The sequence below is a fragment of the Lissotriton helveticus genome, chromosome 5_1, assembly GCF_964261635.1.
Source record: "Lissotriton helveticus chromosome 5_1, aLisHel1.1, whole genome shotgun sequence".
Taxonomy (NCBI): Eukaryota; Metazoa; Chordata; class Amphibia; order Caudata; family Salamandridae; genus Lissotriton; species Lissotriton helveticus.
Genome location: NC_136065.1, coordinates 1,237,693,584 through 1,237,708,951, shown reverse-complemented (window position 1 = coordinate 1,237,708,951; position 15,368 = coordinate 1,237,693,584). Strand labels below are relative to the sequence as shown.

Below are 15,368 nucleotides of genomic sequence, written 5' to 3'. Positions count from 1 at the left end.
TAAGGAAAATTAAGAAATCGCAAAAAAAATTGTGATTTCTTGATGCATTGCCGTTTGCGAATTCTTAATTGCGATTCCTTAATTTTCGCAATTAAGAATTCGCAAACGAGAACATTGATGCATGTGGCCGAAAGTGTTTTAAACATTTTGAAGCCAGGTGACCTTATACGCATAGTCTAATCTTAGGCAGTCCCTCATAATACTTCGAGTCAAGCTAATAGTTTCCCTTCTCCACAGTGAGTGCCACTGTAGGATCGGAAATAGGCAGACAATGTCTGATATATATGGTACATCCATCAGATTGACAGTTAATGTTTGAAAACTTTTTGGGAAGGGTGACGAGTTTCTTCAGAGAGCTATCCTCAATTCTTTGGAGGCCATCTAAGTTTGCCATACCCCACACGCCTTCCCCATATGTGGCTACAGAAATACCTTTTGCCATATATATATTTTTAATTACCTCTAATTAATTAGACCCCCGTTTTTCAATAAAGGAAAATATGCCCACAATACTTTTTTCCTATATGAGGCTTCTGTTAGCTACCATATTTGACCAAGTGTTCATTCAATCAAACAGAACCTCCAAATAAGAAAAGGTTTCTGTCACTTCCACTTTGCGTCCTGCTATGTGGAAAACGGGAAACGGTCACTACAACGAAGCCATTTCCACGAAATCCTTAACCACGCATGCAGTACAACGCATGCGTGGTTACCACTAAAGCCTTTACCACGCATACCTTTACTACGAGATTTGTAGTAAAGGCATATGTGGTAAAGGTAAAAAGTTAAAAATTGGGGGACTTGGGGGGGTCTCCCCCCCCAAAAAAAACTCACCAGAAGTCACGTCGGGATATGAAGATAATCAGCGTCATTTAAGAGAAATCGGGGAAAAAAATCAGTTTCCTCTTAACGACGTATGACGTCACCACGCAAGTATTCGAGGTAAAGGTTATGCGTGGAAAACGAATTCCGTTGTAACGCATGCGTGGTAAAGGCATGCGTTGCAACGGAATTCGTTGTAACGTCATACATTCGTGGAAAACTGGGAGTTTCTTTGGCTGTTGCCCTGTCACTAAAATGAAAGATTGTGTTCCGTTGACTTGAAATTCCTGATTTTTCACACATTTCACATACTCCTCTATGAGTTTCTGCAGTGTGATGCCATGCCGGGCTATGAGTACTGCATCATCTGCATAGAGGAGCATAGGGACAGAAACCAGGTACAACATGGGAACATCTGAGGTAAAGTCTAATAAGGCTTCTTCCACACTATTTGTATGAATTGAGAACAGGAAGGGTGCGAGATCCATTCCCTGTCTGACTCCCCTCTTGATGATGAACTGGCTCGTGCATTCCCCAGGTTTCCATACAAGGCACACACATGACCTATGGACATTACCTTTTATTGACCGCGGTATATTTTACTATAATCATGCTCAGATTTAACCATTGATCCAATGTCCCTTTCCCCTTCTTAAAGCCAGACTGAGCTGGTATCAGGACATTTTTCTCTTTAGCCCATCCTCTCATCTATTCAGAAGCAGTCTTCACATTAATTTGGCTGTACTGTCCAATAAAGGTATGGGTCTATACTTTTGTGGCAGTGATTTGTCAATTTTTCTATGAATAGGGATTATAGTTGTCTTTTTCCAGAATTCTGGCGGCCCCACCTTAGCTATGGGATTAAAAATAGTGGTTCATAAAGGTATCCAGAGGTCAGAATTTTTAAAGAAGAAATCTGTGGGGACTCCATCGCGGGCCAGGGGCCTTAGCAGAGCTGCACTGCAGCAGCCCATGTCGCACCTCTGCCATGTTAAAAGTCATGACAGGTTTAAGGTCTGTCATGTAATCGTTCAGGAAATGCTCACTACCGTCTTGTGAGAGCCCAAATATTTTGTTAAAATATGCTACCCAAGTATCTTCATCCACATGGACATCTAGATAAGGATCTGTGCCATCTTTCAAAAATGAAAAAAGAACAACTGATGGACAAGATGCAAAACAATGTCATACATTCACCCCAGTACAGAGACATTGGCCTATATCTATCGTTTTTTGTTCCTCATGCCATTATAGTTTGAACCCAGCCATATGCAAATCAGTCTTGATCCTGCTACCTTTGGGAACAGTCCAGCCCAAACTGCAAGGCCAGGCCAGGTCCTCCTTGAACTGGATACAAGCGTCCTAGGACTGGTTTCGGGGTTTCACCCACATCAGCCATGCTAACTTGACTCCAGTGGCATGGAGAGGATGGAACCCTTGTCTGGGCATACCCGTTCCACTTGGGGTGACAGATGCAAAAATAACAACTGATGGACAGAATGCAGAACAATAATACATTCACCCCAGTACAGAGATCTGGGCCTTACTCTATTGTTTTCTTTGCTCCTCATGCCATTCCAGTTTGAGCCCAACCATATGCAAATAAGTCCTGACCCGGCTCCCTATGGGAACAGTCCAGCCCAAACTACAGGCCAGGTTCTACCTGTACTGGAAAAAAGCACCGGTTTTGGGGTTTCACCGCTCATCAGCCAGGCTAGCTTGACTCGATTTGCATCTTTCAAAAATGGGGCATTGATTACAGCCCAAAAGTCCCTTTAATTGTTTGAGATCATGGCCTGCTGTAGATGTTCCCAGGCCCCCTCTTTATTAGTTAGGCCACACACCTGTTTGGCCATCTTACCACAGCCGTGTGTGTTATTATGATGAGCTGTTAGGACTTTTGCAATCTCCTTCTCGAGTGAATCTGCCAGCCATGACATCTCGCTATCAAAGTAAATTGTTGTAATAATTGATTAGAAGCAGATCGCTTCCCCTAAATCCTTCACACACCAAGAGGTGGTAGATAGGGGACTCATTTAAAAAACCAAAAGCATTAAGTCTTAATGTATTACTAATCTAGGCCTGGATACCCCCACTTGTTCTACCTGCTCTCGAAGGGATCACTGCTGTATAAAAAGAACTAAATCCATCTCTATGGTTTGTGCCTATTTGCCATGTTTCCTTCAAGCATATCAGGTCGTAGCAAGTTATAAGCCTGACCCATAATAATTTTGCCCAATTTTGGCCTTAGCCCCTCTATGTTCCAGGTGGTTGTTTTTATGGAATCATTACCTATCTCATTTATAGTTGGAATCTTCAGGGAATTATTGGCACAGCTCCTTCATGCTGGTGGAGTCACCCTGTCTGCCCCCTGTCAATAGCATGCGTCCATACCTTCCAATGGGGCAAGTCGATTGCTTATGCATGTTGGAAAGCTATCCAATATTTTGTGGGACTTTGATGAAAAGGGGAGGGTGGTAGAACTTCCATGTCCCAATTCAATTATATTTCAGATTAGGGTTCTGTAAAAAAAGCTTAACGGAAGTAAATAGCAGTGTCTCTGGTGAAGATTGGTTGAGAAGTGCAGCCATCAAGTTCCTACCAGGTGATGGTCATTGAAGTTGAACAATATACAGTCCCTTCTTTCCACTCTGATGGTATGGCACACCCATGCCACTATTCTGGCCATGATAGTATATCTAGAAAGGTCATGACCGCCTTTCAAATGCTTGGTCATCCAATGTAAGGCTTTAAGCAACAATTGGACTCTGTCTGTTGTTTACTCAACTCTGGTGTATTTGAGAGGATGACTATATATGGGCAAACTGCCGAGGGCAAATCTAGCCTCGTATAAGGCTTCTGTCTATTGCCACCCGTCTTCCCTCTATACTCTGCCGCCCCGCTCCAGTCATGTCTCCCAAACTAGTTAATTAGGGCCCTCGTGTTGCTGGTGTATCCTTTGGTGCACGACCGCTTCTATATGGAGGAGTGAGTTGGGTTTCGTTATCTATATATTGATGTTACTCTTGCAGTGTTCCTTATCGTAAGTTGGGTTAAAGGGGGCCATCCGTCCCCTCAGGATCCCCGTGGGTGACCACTCTCTGATGATGTAATTCGGGGTGCTCGGTAGCACCCGAGGGCTGAGATCAGGGTGGTTTATTATCCCTTGGCAATTCATGTATACACACCAGTTCCTGTGTTTCCCTCCCCCTTTGTTTCTAACCCCTCGCTTAATAGGTGTGGCTAAATCTTCTTCCATTTTTGTCAATCTATCATGGACAGGTTGTATTAGTGAGGTAAGGACCTGCTCGATTCTTAACCTCAGATCCTCATTGCCTGCAAAGAACCCATTGTTGGTCCGGCTTTTGTTACTGTGTCTACACTTGCCTTTAAAATTGTGGTCTTACTGTCTCTCACTCCTCCTCTTTTCTTCTTGACTGGTGGTTCCATTGGGAGCCGTTTTACCATCCACTAATAATTAAGGGGTTATTACATTGGGGTAAGGGGTGATCATCACACAAGGGCATTGGGGCATAGTTTGAGCAGTCTATTGTTTGCGGGGGCAGTCTCACCTCTCCTGTTGACAGCCAGAGTTCCGTGAGTTCGATCTCTTTGGATAAGACATCCCCCACTCTGGTAAGGAAGGAGTTCAAGATGTTAATGGTCTTGCCCCCTTGTTCTCTAACAACGTTGGCCTTCTGTTTGCCAATTGCCTTAAGATTAGATAGTCCAGATACCATGTTCTAGAGCAAAAAAGTTAGACGGGGTGGGCCCTTCCGGCCTCATCCGGGCTCTGTCAAGCGTGGACAAGCCCGCCATTGGCCCTGGGGCATTCCACGCCACGGGTTGCCACCACGCTTTTGTGAGCGAATGTAGTTGTGGGTAATGATGGGGATAGTGATTTCCTCCAGCGGTGCTACAGTGGTGCAGTCCAGGCAGGCACAGCTTCTACCTCCTCAGTAGTGAGCAAAGTGGCTACATATGCTGCGGGTCGGCGTCCCACTTATGTGCACATATGGCGTTATGTGGGATGATGGGCATTGTGGTTTCCCCAGCGATGTGGCGGTGGTGCAGTGCAGGCAGGCACAGCTTCTCCCCTCTCAGTAGTGAGCAAAGCAGCCACAACTGCCACTGGTCGGCATCACGCTAATGTGGGCATAGGGTGTCGTGGGGGATGATGGGGATTGTGGTTTCCCCACCAGTGCGGCGGTGGTTCAGTCCAGGCAGGCACAGCTTCTCCTCTCTCAGTAGTGAGCAAAGTGGCTATCATTTAGGGGTCATAAGGGCTTGCAGCTGAGAACCGGCTTGCCTTTTGTGACTCCTGGCACTGCCTTTGAGACATAGCTTCAGAAGGGCCAAAATCAGTGCCAAGAACACAATATCAGCCCACGTTTACAGGCATCATGATCCATCCTCCTGGTTATCCACCAAATTTGTATTAAAATAATAGTGAATAATACCACATTATTCACTATTAACATAACCAAAAATGAAGCACCAGGTTCTGGAATGGGACCTTCACTGGCAGCTGAGGATAACAAATGCTTTTAGTTAAATTTTGTAAATATGCAAGTGGGTGAGAGTGTGTGAGAGACAGCATGTATGGGTGAGCAGATGTATCTATATGTGTAAGCAATAAGCATGTGTTTGTCTAAATTAAAGTGAGTGAGAGACAGTGAGAATGAATGAGATTGGGAGTCAGTAAGTGAGCATGAGTGAGCCAGACTGAATCTGAATGAGTGAATGAACGTAAGAGTAACTGCAAATGAGTGATAGTGAGTGAATGAGAATCAACAAGAGTGAGAGTGTGAGAGAAAGTTCATGATAAAAAATGAGTGAGTGACCATAACAGTGAGTGAGGGATGAGTGAGTCAGAGTGAGTGAGAGTAAGTGTATGAGTAAGTTAGAGCGCAATAGATTGAGAAATAATGAGTGAGTTCATGTAACAATGAATGTGAGTGAATGAGTGAAAATATATGAGCCACAGTGAGTATGAATACATGATACTGAGTAAAAATGTGTGAGTGAGAGTAGGAATGAGTGCAAGTGAGTGTGATTGAGTGAGACGTTCTGAGTGAGTAAGAGTGTGAATGATTAAAGTTATTTTAAGTTATGTGTATTGTATAGCGCAAAATTCCTCCAAGAGGGTATCCTGGTACTGAACTAGGAGCTGCCAGGGTTGGTGCTAGGTAATGAGCCAGGTCTTCAGTTTCCTGTGGAATTGAAGGACTGAGGAAGTGGCTCTAATATGCAGAGGCAGGTTATTCCAGGCTTCAGGAGCGAGATAGGAGAAGGTGCAACCACTGAATCTGGTTCTGTGTATGCAGTCTTGTGTGTGAGTAGAAGTCTGGCTCAGCAGCGGTGTCCGGCCTGGTAGATTTATGGAAGTTTAGGCAGATGTTGAGGTATATGGTGGCAATGTTGTTTAAGACTTTTTATGGGTGTGTAAGTAGTTTGAAGAGTGCTTCTTTGTGGGTTGGGAGCCAGTGGAGCTTTTCGAGGGGAGGCGTGATGTGAGTCCAGGATGAAGAATTGAATGTGGGTCTGGCTGCAGAGTTGTGTATGGTCTGGAGTCTTCTGTCAACTGCGCATTGATATTGGGGCTAAGTTTGCGCGGTATAAAAATGCCATTCATTCATATTCAGCATAGGGTATGTTGCTGTAGTCCAGCTTGCTGATTATGAGGGCTGAGGTGATGGTTCTGCAAGTGTTAGTGGGGAGCTATTTGAAGATCTTTTTTTGGCTTTTGGGTGACTGAGAATATGAATGAGTGCAAAAGAGTGAGTGGTAATGAATGTGGTATAAATAATGTAGGTACTACAAAGAGAAAATAGTATGTTCCCCTGGCATATCATGCTGCCTAAAATGAATATTTTTCTGTTGTGCACTTTATATTAACTATGCAGTTATGAATTTTCAGGAATGTCAAATATCGTGACATCATTACGACTACTGGTTGACCTAATTTTTTGGGAAGATTCATGAGCAACGTTCATATGGTTTTGCTCCCTGTAATTTCTCTAACGTCAAAGGGTGTGCAATGGTATTTCCACCACCCCTGGCATTTTGCTGCATCAGCATCCATGTAATAACTATAGAAGGTTATTAACTCAATATTTACTTGTCATATAGGGGCAAAAACATGCACAACTGTTTCACAAACTTGAGTGGTCTATAAAATTGTAAAAGGTAAATATAATTTACCTGGGGAAGCATGCATCACTGATACCTGCATGTGGCTCGGGCACACATATGTGTTAGAAATCTTTCATTCATTATAGGCAGGGACATCCTATTACATGCTTACAGTGAGGTCCTAATAGGTTAACTCTCTTACACCCCACACACACCCATAGTCACATGGGTGCACCCTTGAACTCAAGTTCCTTATTTCTCTGTTAGCTATATTTCATATGCTAGCTCCTTGAAGCTATTTCTTCTGCTCCTTTCTCACTTGTCTTACTACAGTAGAATAACTCTTATTACAGGAATCTGGAAGATGGCACATCATGCCTTGAGTCAAGCTGCTTACACTTACAGATCCAGTGGCTATACTACTTGATGTCTTAATTTTAAATGCATTATGAAGTTTACTGAGCAGAAAGTATGACTAAGTCCTCAGTTTTAAATTTTGTCCATCTGGGTACACATCTAACCACTTTCAAGGGCCCAGGACTAGATGGGCACCACTTGGAGGGCCAGATTCACTCGGGCTGGATCCAGGTACGGATTTAAAATGGAGGAAGCCTTTTGTGTCCCTGTGGCTCTGAACAGGAGGCCAGCAAACTAGCCCTCGTGAGTCACTGTGCAAGTCCTGCGACAGATGCCGATCCAGGCCTTGTGCCCAGGTAGAAGGCAGCAGAACAGCCGAGCAACAGGGCAGAATTCCAACAGAGCAATAGTGTGTCAGAGCAGCGGTCCTGCAGAGTAGCAGTCCTTCTAGCAGCCCAGCAGTCTTTCTTCCTGGCAGAGTATCCAGAAGTGTACTTAAAAGTTGGTATCTGAGTCCCCCTTTTTGTACCCTGATTCTGGAAGGTGGAAGAAGATTCAAGACAGTGGCATTGAAGTGCATGGATTTTCCTGCCTTCCTTGTCTTGGCTCCAAGCTTGATACAGTGACAATACAGGGTTCTTAGGTTTTTGTGTGAAGGCAGAACACATGCCTTTCCATTGCAAATGGAGCTGTGCTCAGCTCTGCCTCCCCATCCTGCCAGCAGATAGCATGACTGTCTAGGAGCAATTCACAAAGTCTGTCAGTTACACCCAGTCATGTGACCCAGGTCAGGCTACAGAAACAAAAGGGCTAAGGGCCTGAAAATGTCAACCTTCTAAAAGTGACATTTTCAAAATTGTAAAGAAAAATTTGACTTTACAATTAAAAAGGGTTTAAAATTGCAATTTCCTCGAAAGTCCATCAAACATGACATATCAACCTGCTCCAAATTTTAAATTACAGCTTATTAAACATAATAATGAATCCCCAATGTTATCCTATGAGAGGGATAGGCTTCACAGTAGTGAAAAACAAATGTAGGCATTTTTCACTGCCAGGACATGTAAAATGTAAATGCACATGTCCATCATTTCAATTACACAGCACCCTGTCCTGTGGGTTAACTAGGGCCTACCTTAGGGGCGACATATGTAATAAAAGGGGAGGTTAAGGCTTGACAATGGTGTTTACAAGCCAAGTCGACATGGTAGTTTAAAAATGCATTCAGCCCGCAATGTCAGGCCTGGGATATTAAAGTACTACTTAGGTGGGTAGCTCAATAGGTTTTGAAGGCCACGGGTAGCGTGTCATTTATAGGCCCTGGGTATGTGGTATTCCACTCTGGAAGTGACTTATAAGTGAATTAAATATGCCAATTGGGTATATGCCAATTTAACCATGCTTTAGGGGAGTAAGCACAAGCAATTTAGAACTGGTTAGCAGAGGTAAAGTGCACAGAGTCCTAAGGCCAACAAAAATAAGTTTATCAAAATGGAAGAGGAGAGGAAGAAATCCCTGGGGAGACTACCCTAAGACGGGAAGCAGTCTTTACAATTCAACCGTCACAATGCATGCAGTTACATTGCATGCAGTTGCAGCAAAAAAGGTTTACAGCAGTGGCTAGAAGGCAGGGCCGGACCGGTCATAGCGGGCACCGGGCAATCCCCCGGTGCGTCGCACGGGTGGGGGCCGATTTGGGGCCCCTGGGGGCAGTTTTTGTTACAGGGCCGTTTTTGCAGCATAGCTGCAAAACTGTCCCTGTACCAAAATCAGCCGAAAACCGGCCCCGGCAAAGAGCTCGGCGGCTCCTCCAACCCCCCCGAGTGGGGAGAGCGGCCGGGTGAGCACTTTGCCGGGACCGGTTGAGGTTCCCAGTCCGGCCCTGGTAGAAAGTGTTGGATTTCAGAGGGTCTTGAGCTCTACCAGGTAGGTCGGCTCTCTCTTCCTCTCCACCTCTCATAGGGCCCAGTCCAGTGGTCCTGGAGAGCCCTGGGCTCCATTGGCACCATCACCCACTCTTTCAGCCCAGGTTGGAATTCCACCATGGTAGCCGCTTCATGATACCATTGCTTTAGTACCTCTTGGCTAGCCTCCAAGTTCTCAGAATCCTTTGTCCAGAACTTGGCCATCTTGTTCCAAAGGATTAGCATGTAGCTAACCACATCCTTGGAGGGTTTCGTTGGAGCTTACTCCAACCTCCTTGACCCAACTGAGAGTCCCCCTTACAGGATGTCCATACAGAAGTTCAAATGGGATACAGCCCATTCCATTTTGTGGCACCTCTCTGTAAGCGAAAAGACGGCATGGTCAGAGGACATCCCACTCCTGCTTCATGGCTTCAGGCAGGCCCATATTCATGTTTTCGATGGTCTTGTTAAATCTTTCAACAAGCTCATGGAATCGTGGATAGTAGGGTGTAGCGACCTTAGTAACCCCACTCTCCTTCAAAATAGGCTTCATGTATGCAGACATAAAGTTAGTGCCCCTGACTGACACCACTTTTTTGGGGAAGCCCACTCTACTAAAAAATCCCCATCAGGGCTCCATCCACTACATGTTAGCTACAGTCCTCAGAGGCATGGCCTCTGGGTACTTAGTGGCATGGTCCACCAGGACTAGGCAATGTCTATTGCCTAGGCTGTCTTGGGGTCCAGGGTTCTGCAACATCAATGCCCACAACAGGCATGGGACTCAGGGGAGCTTTTAGCTTTTTCCTAGTCTTCCCACTAGCAAGGGACGTGCATCAGTAGCTGTCCTCATCTGCGGCCAGTAAAAATGGATGAGAAGCCTGGAAAAGGTCTTGTCCTGCCCCACATGCCCTGCAAGGGGTATCCCATGAGCCAGCCTCAGTAGGATGGCCCTGTAACATTGTGAAACTGCCAATACATGGGTTGTTCCATGCTGAGGAGCCTTGGGCTCACTATGCAGGAGGACATTCTCCCAATATATGAGGTGATCTCCAGAGGTGTCACCAGCTGTGCTTCAGTTTGACGACTCAGGCCCTCAAAGGTGGGACATTCCTTCTGTGCCTTGTAGAACTCCTCCCTGGTGGGTCCCCCTTCAACTTGCCATGCAGCAAGTTCAGGCAGGATATCAAGGGAGGCATTGTTCTCTCCAGTAGGCTCTGGAGCGGTTTCCTCTGGTTCCTCATAAACTTGGGCTGAGGGAAATTTAGGTGCCGGTTTCCCACACTACTTGCCCTTTCCTTTCTTGGCAGCTGTCTGGGCCATTCTTCCAGGCTCCTTGTTGTCTACCCTACATCAATTTAGGCATTCTCCTTTCCAAATGCTACACTTGCCATTCCCTGAGACTGCCCACCACTGGGAGGAGTGCCTCCTGGAGCACTTGACATCTCCCATGACATTCCCATATTCATAGCACTCATTGCACTTAGGGACACACTTTCCAGGATTCTTATCTAATAAGCCTTTCTTCTGGTGGCCGGATTGAGATTGGAACCCCGTCCCCAGTGACCTTTTTATAGACTCCCTCTTTCTTCTGTTGGGAACCCTGCACACCCTTCTATAAACCCCCCTGATACCTTTTCAGACTCAGACACACTGGTGCTAGCCCTCTGACCCAAAGGTTTTCCTCCTCAGCAAGCTTTCTGGAATCAGTAAGCCTGCTATCCACTAGGTGTTCGTGCTGCTCTGTAAAAGAACTATTGAGCATGTGCTCTCTCAGAATAAGGTTGTACAGCCCAGTAAACTCATTCACTATGCTATCCCTCACCCAGCTCTTCAGTGCTTTGCTGGAATAATCAGGAAAATCCATCCAGGTTTGTGGCTGTTCTCTGACGGTACTTCTCAGGGGTCAACCAAAAAACTAGCAACAAGTATTGCCTTAATAGTGCACACATGGTCAGATCCTCTGCATCCACCATGTGCTTATTTTCCACAGACTACCCCCCATTCCCAGTATTCCTCTGGGACCTTGTGTACCCTGAGTGCAAATTTATTTGCAGCAAACTACTTGTCTATATCATCTCCCACCACATAGTTAGGCACCGGCTCTTGGGCTATGCGGACTGTCACCCTTCCAGCAGACACTCTTGTTATGCTGCCACCATCACTGTTGGATACTTCAGGTTGCCTTGCTTTAGCTCCAGCTTCCTCATCTTTTTCTCATGCTCCAACAGTAGTTTCTTTTCAGGTAAGGCTTTCTCTGCCTCAGCCTTCTCATTTGCCAAGCCCCTCTCAGCCTTCTCAGCCTCCAACTTTAACTTGGCCAGCTCCAGCTTGAACTTCCTTTCCTTCTTCCTGTCCCCCCACTCCACTGGTTATAGCCCTTGGAAGGCATACTGCTCCCTGCCACAACCTGGCTACTCTCTGGGGGGCATTGGGCCCTATTTACAGCTCAGGACTCAGTTCCTTTATGGATCCTGGTCCTTGTTCAAACTCAAATCAAGGTCCCATTAAGTGTCATCCTCCACTATTGCTGCGTGCAGCTTCTTGAATTCCTCATGTGACTGGAGGGCTGTTTGTAGATCCACCTTGGAAACCTTCATGCCCACAATCAGCCCCTTCTCCTTGTAGAACAGTTGCAGCTCAGTTGAGGTAATCAACACTGAGCAGCTCCACGGTAGTAGAAGAGGGTGGGGTTACTTAAATCTTCAATTTAGAAAAAGGAACAGCAGCCAATGGAGACTAAGGAGAAAATTATAAAAAGATCTTGTTGGTATAAAATTGTTTACCTGTGATTTTGTGTTACACAAATCCCTGTATGGTACTGCACGAACACAAGTCCTGATCCACACAGCTGAACACCACCTTGAGAATTTGGGTTGTTGGTTGACTGGGTGAGAGGACAGGTGAGTCATCCTCCCAGCAGGACAGCAGTCCTTCTTCCTTTCAGAGCATACACAGATCCAAAGGGGTGCTGAAGGGGTTGTGTCTTACGTCCTCTTTTTATTCCCTGATGCCCAGGTTATGGACGGTGGGGGCAGCTTCTAAACAGTGACTTTGAAGTGCATTGGCTTTTCTGCCTCTCCTGCCCTGGCTCCAAGCTGGCTGCAGGGACAATGTGGGGTCATTAAGTCCATTGTGTGAAAGCAGAGCACAGACTATTCTATTGCAAGTACGACTATGTTCATCTCTGCCCCCATCCTGCTAGCAGATGGCCCATTCAGGCACACGTAATCCTTCTATTGTTTGACTGTCTGGGAGGACTTCATAAAGTCTCTCTGTTACAACCAGTCAAGTGACCAAGCCAGGCTACAGGCACAAATAGACTAAGGGCAGAAAAATGCCATCTTTCTAAAAGTTAAATTTTCAAAATTGTAATGAAAAATCTGACTTTACAATTAAAGATCATTTATCATTGCAATTTCATCGACACTGAACCTTAGATATCTGCCTGATCCCAATTTGAAATTAAAGTTTGTGTAATAAGGAATCCACAATGTTATCCAATGAGCGGTGTAGGTCTCACTGTAGTGAAGCACTAATTTAGGGGGTTTTCACTGCAAGGAATTTTACAACTTAAAAGTACATGTCCAACCTTGTGATTACAAAGCACCCTGCCCTATAGGCTACCAAGGTCCTACCTTAGGGGGGGCATAATGTAAAAAGAAAGGGTAGTTTGAAGCTTGGCAAGAAGATTTAAATGCTAAGTCCACATGGCAGGCATCGGACATGTTTTTAAGTGCTACTAAGGCACATGACTCAATAGGTGCATCAGGCCCTTGGTAGCATTTAATATACAGGCCCTTGGTATATGACATACCACTCTACAAGGAACTTATAAGTAAATTAACTAAGCAAATTTGATATAAGCAAATGTAACCATATTTTAAAGGACTAGGCATAAGCACCTAAGCACTTTACCACTGGTTAGCATTGGTAAAGTGCACAGAGTCCTAAGGGCAACAAAATAAGTTCAACAAAATTAAGGAGGAGAGGCAAAAAGTTTGGGGGGAAGACCACCCTAAGACTGGCAGGTCTAACAATGTTAAAGAAACCAAAGCGTTCCTGTGCTGTAAATGTTCATATTCACATATCCTATTTTGTTTATCTGAACAGCATCTACAACAACAGTAAAACCAACAACAACAAGCCTAGGTAAGTTCTTTTACTTTCCAATATCGGCCTTCTTTGCAGTCTGTGACTAGAGGATACTTCAGTGGGGAAAAAGAAACATTTTGCACACTACTTGTTTTCTTACTAGTGCTTTGTCTTATAATACTTGAGCCATGATACGGAAAGGTGGTGCATTAAGCAAAAGGGGAAATTCATCACATCATACAGGACATTAATCAATCTAAAAATGTTTAGACATTTTGACTAGTTTGCAAGGCATTTTTCAGTACTTGATGCCTTTATACACAGAATGGAATTATTAACACACTGGAACTTTGTGCAAAAAAGTCCAGGAAACATAGCAAAGTAAAAATACTAAAACCCTCATTACAACTATGGCTTTAATTCCACTTTAGGTGAAAAAGTCTGCTTGTGCCCAAAACTGTATTTCTTGTTTTACAGTCTTTGCGGGTGTACTAATTGCCTTTGTGCTCTTTTCCTATTCAAAAATATCATCCTAGTGCTTTTTGCAATACAAATAATCAAATTCAGTTACATGAAGGGCAAAAAGTTAATTTTCAATTAGTGTATGGCCCAATTTCAACTATATTTGTGTGCCAGTAAGATATTGCACCTGGAACTGAAATGAGGCTGTATCTTTAATCAGGGCCAAAAGTCCAAACATTGGTAAAATAGTGTATTGGCTAGCCACTTGAATATAGGGCTTGCCATGTTACATCCATGGCAGATTTCTTGGCAAGGATGTCATCTTTTGGCTAGACTACCAAATAGACTGAGATTTCCAGTCGCCATACAATCGAAGTGTAGACTACAACTACTTGCTCTATTGACAAAGTAGTGTAGTGTTCCCACATGTACTAAATAAAGTATAAAGCACATAGGCAGAATAATGCAACACAAACATACCCAGAACAGTGACCTACTTGCCACACCTAATTTGCCTACTCATGCTGCCCCAGACCCTTGAAGGGAAAATGGAATATCACTAGATAGATGGAAGTTGTCACAGGGCTTCAAGACTCATTACAATGTCTGGTGTGCAGGGTGCTTTCTGTAGAAACTAATAGTGATTTCTGCTGCACTGGTGCATCCAGGAATCCAGAGCAATCCTAGACTACTCTGTGTCCCTTCCTAAAGTGTGCACTGGCGAGAGAGTCAATTATTTATGCACACCTCCTTGATAGTACACATTCTTTGTCAGCCGCCAAGAACTTCGAATCCTTGTACAAGCTTCAGCAATATGGAGCAAGTGTATAAGGTAAGAATTTTCCTAAGTTGCGCTGGGCCACGCTCCATGCAACTTAGAAGATATTCTGAGGAAATTGTACATGTGTGAACTTTATATCCAGCCAATCATGAAAATAATTAGCATATTCAGAATGGGGTGCTGCCATCAAACGTAAGCCACTGGAGTTATAGGGATTGAGAAAATCCAAGTCTCACACAAAAACAAGTGCCTGCAGATGGAGACTATTATAGAAAGTTGGGTTAGACCCATATAGTCAGAGGAACCTGGGTGAGTAATCGTTATAAGCATAGGGGTCCCAGACTGGACGAAAGATTATTAAGATGAAATTTACAAATATTGTGAATGAGCGAATAGAGACATCAATTCAAAGAAAGTACAGTGTTTTTATTTTCACTGCACTTTTGCCATTCAATGGTTAATGATATGAATCTCAACATTTATGTCACATTATTCAATATGCCCACAAAGGAAGGGGAGAAGGGGTGTGAGAAAACAGTTTAAGATAGTTCAATCACTAGTCCAAACGGTTTCTAACATGCATATAAATTCATGAATATAAACAATATGTGCTAAATGATCCTCACGAGGGAGGCCACACCACAAAAAACGCACAAGTCAGAACATTTTTTAAACAAACATATTCCAAAACAGCTGTACATATCACGCTATTGTTAGGAATTGACAGTGTAGATAGCAGTCTACGTTTCGACCCAGTAGTTGTAGGATAGTAGATCCTTACTGCGCGGGTCTTCGTCAGGACGTGTGGG

The 15,368-nt window shown here is 44.4% G+C and overlaps 1 protein-coding gene across 3 annotated transcripts in view; it reads left to right on the top strand.

Moving 5' to 3' along the window:
* Positions 1-15,368, top strand: part of LOC144755246 (scavenger receptor cysteine-rich domain-containing protein DMBT1-like) — a 735,795-nt gene that overhangs the window by 93,069 nt on the left and 627,358 nt on the right. For all 3 annotated transcript variants that reach the window (XM_078643989.1, XM_078643988.1, XM_078643987.1), the window contains exon 3: positions 13,335-13,373. In XM_078643989.1, the coding sequence (XP_078500115.1) occupies positions 13,335-13,373 (39 nt within the window). The remainder of the gene's footprint in view (positions 1-13,334; positions 13,374-15,368) is intronic.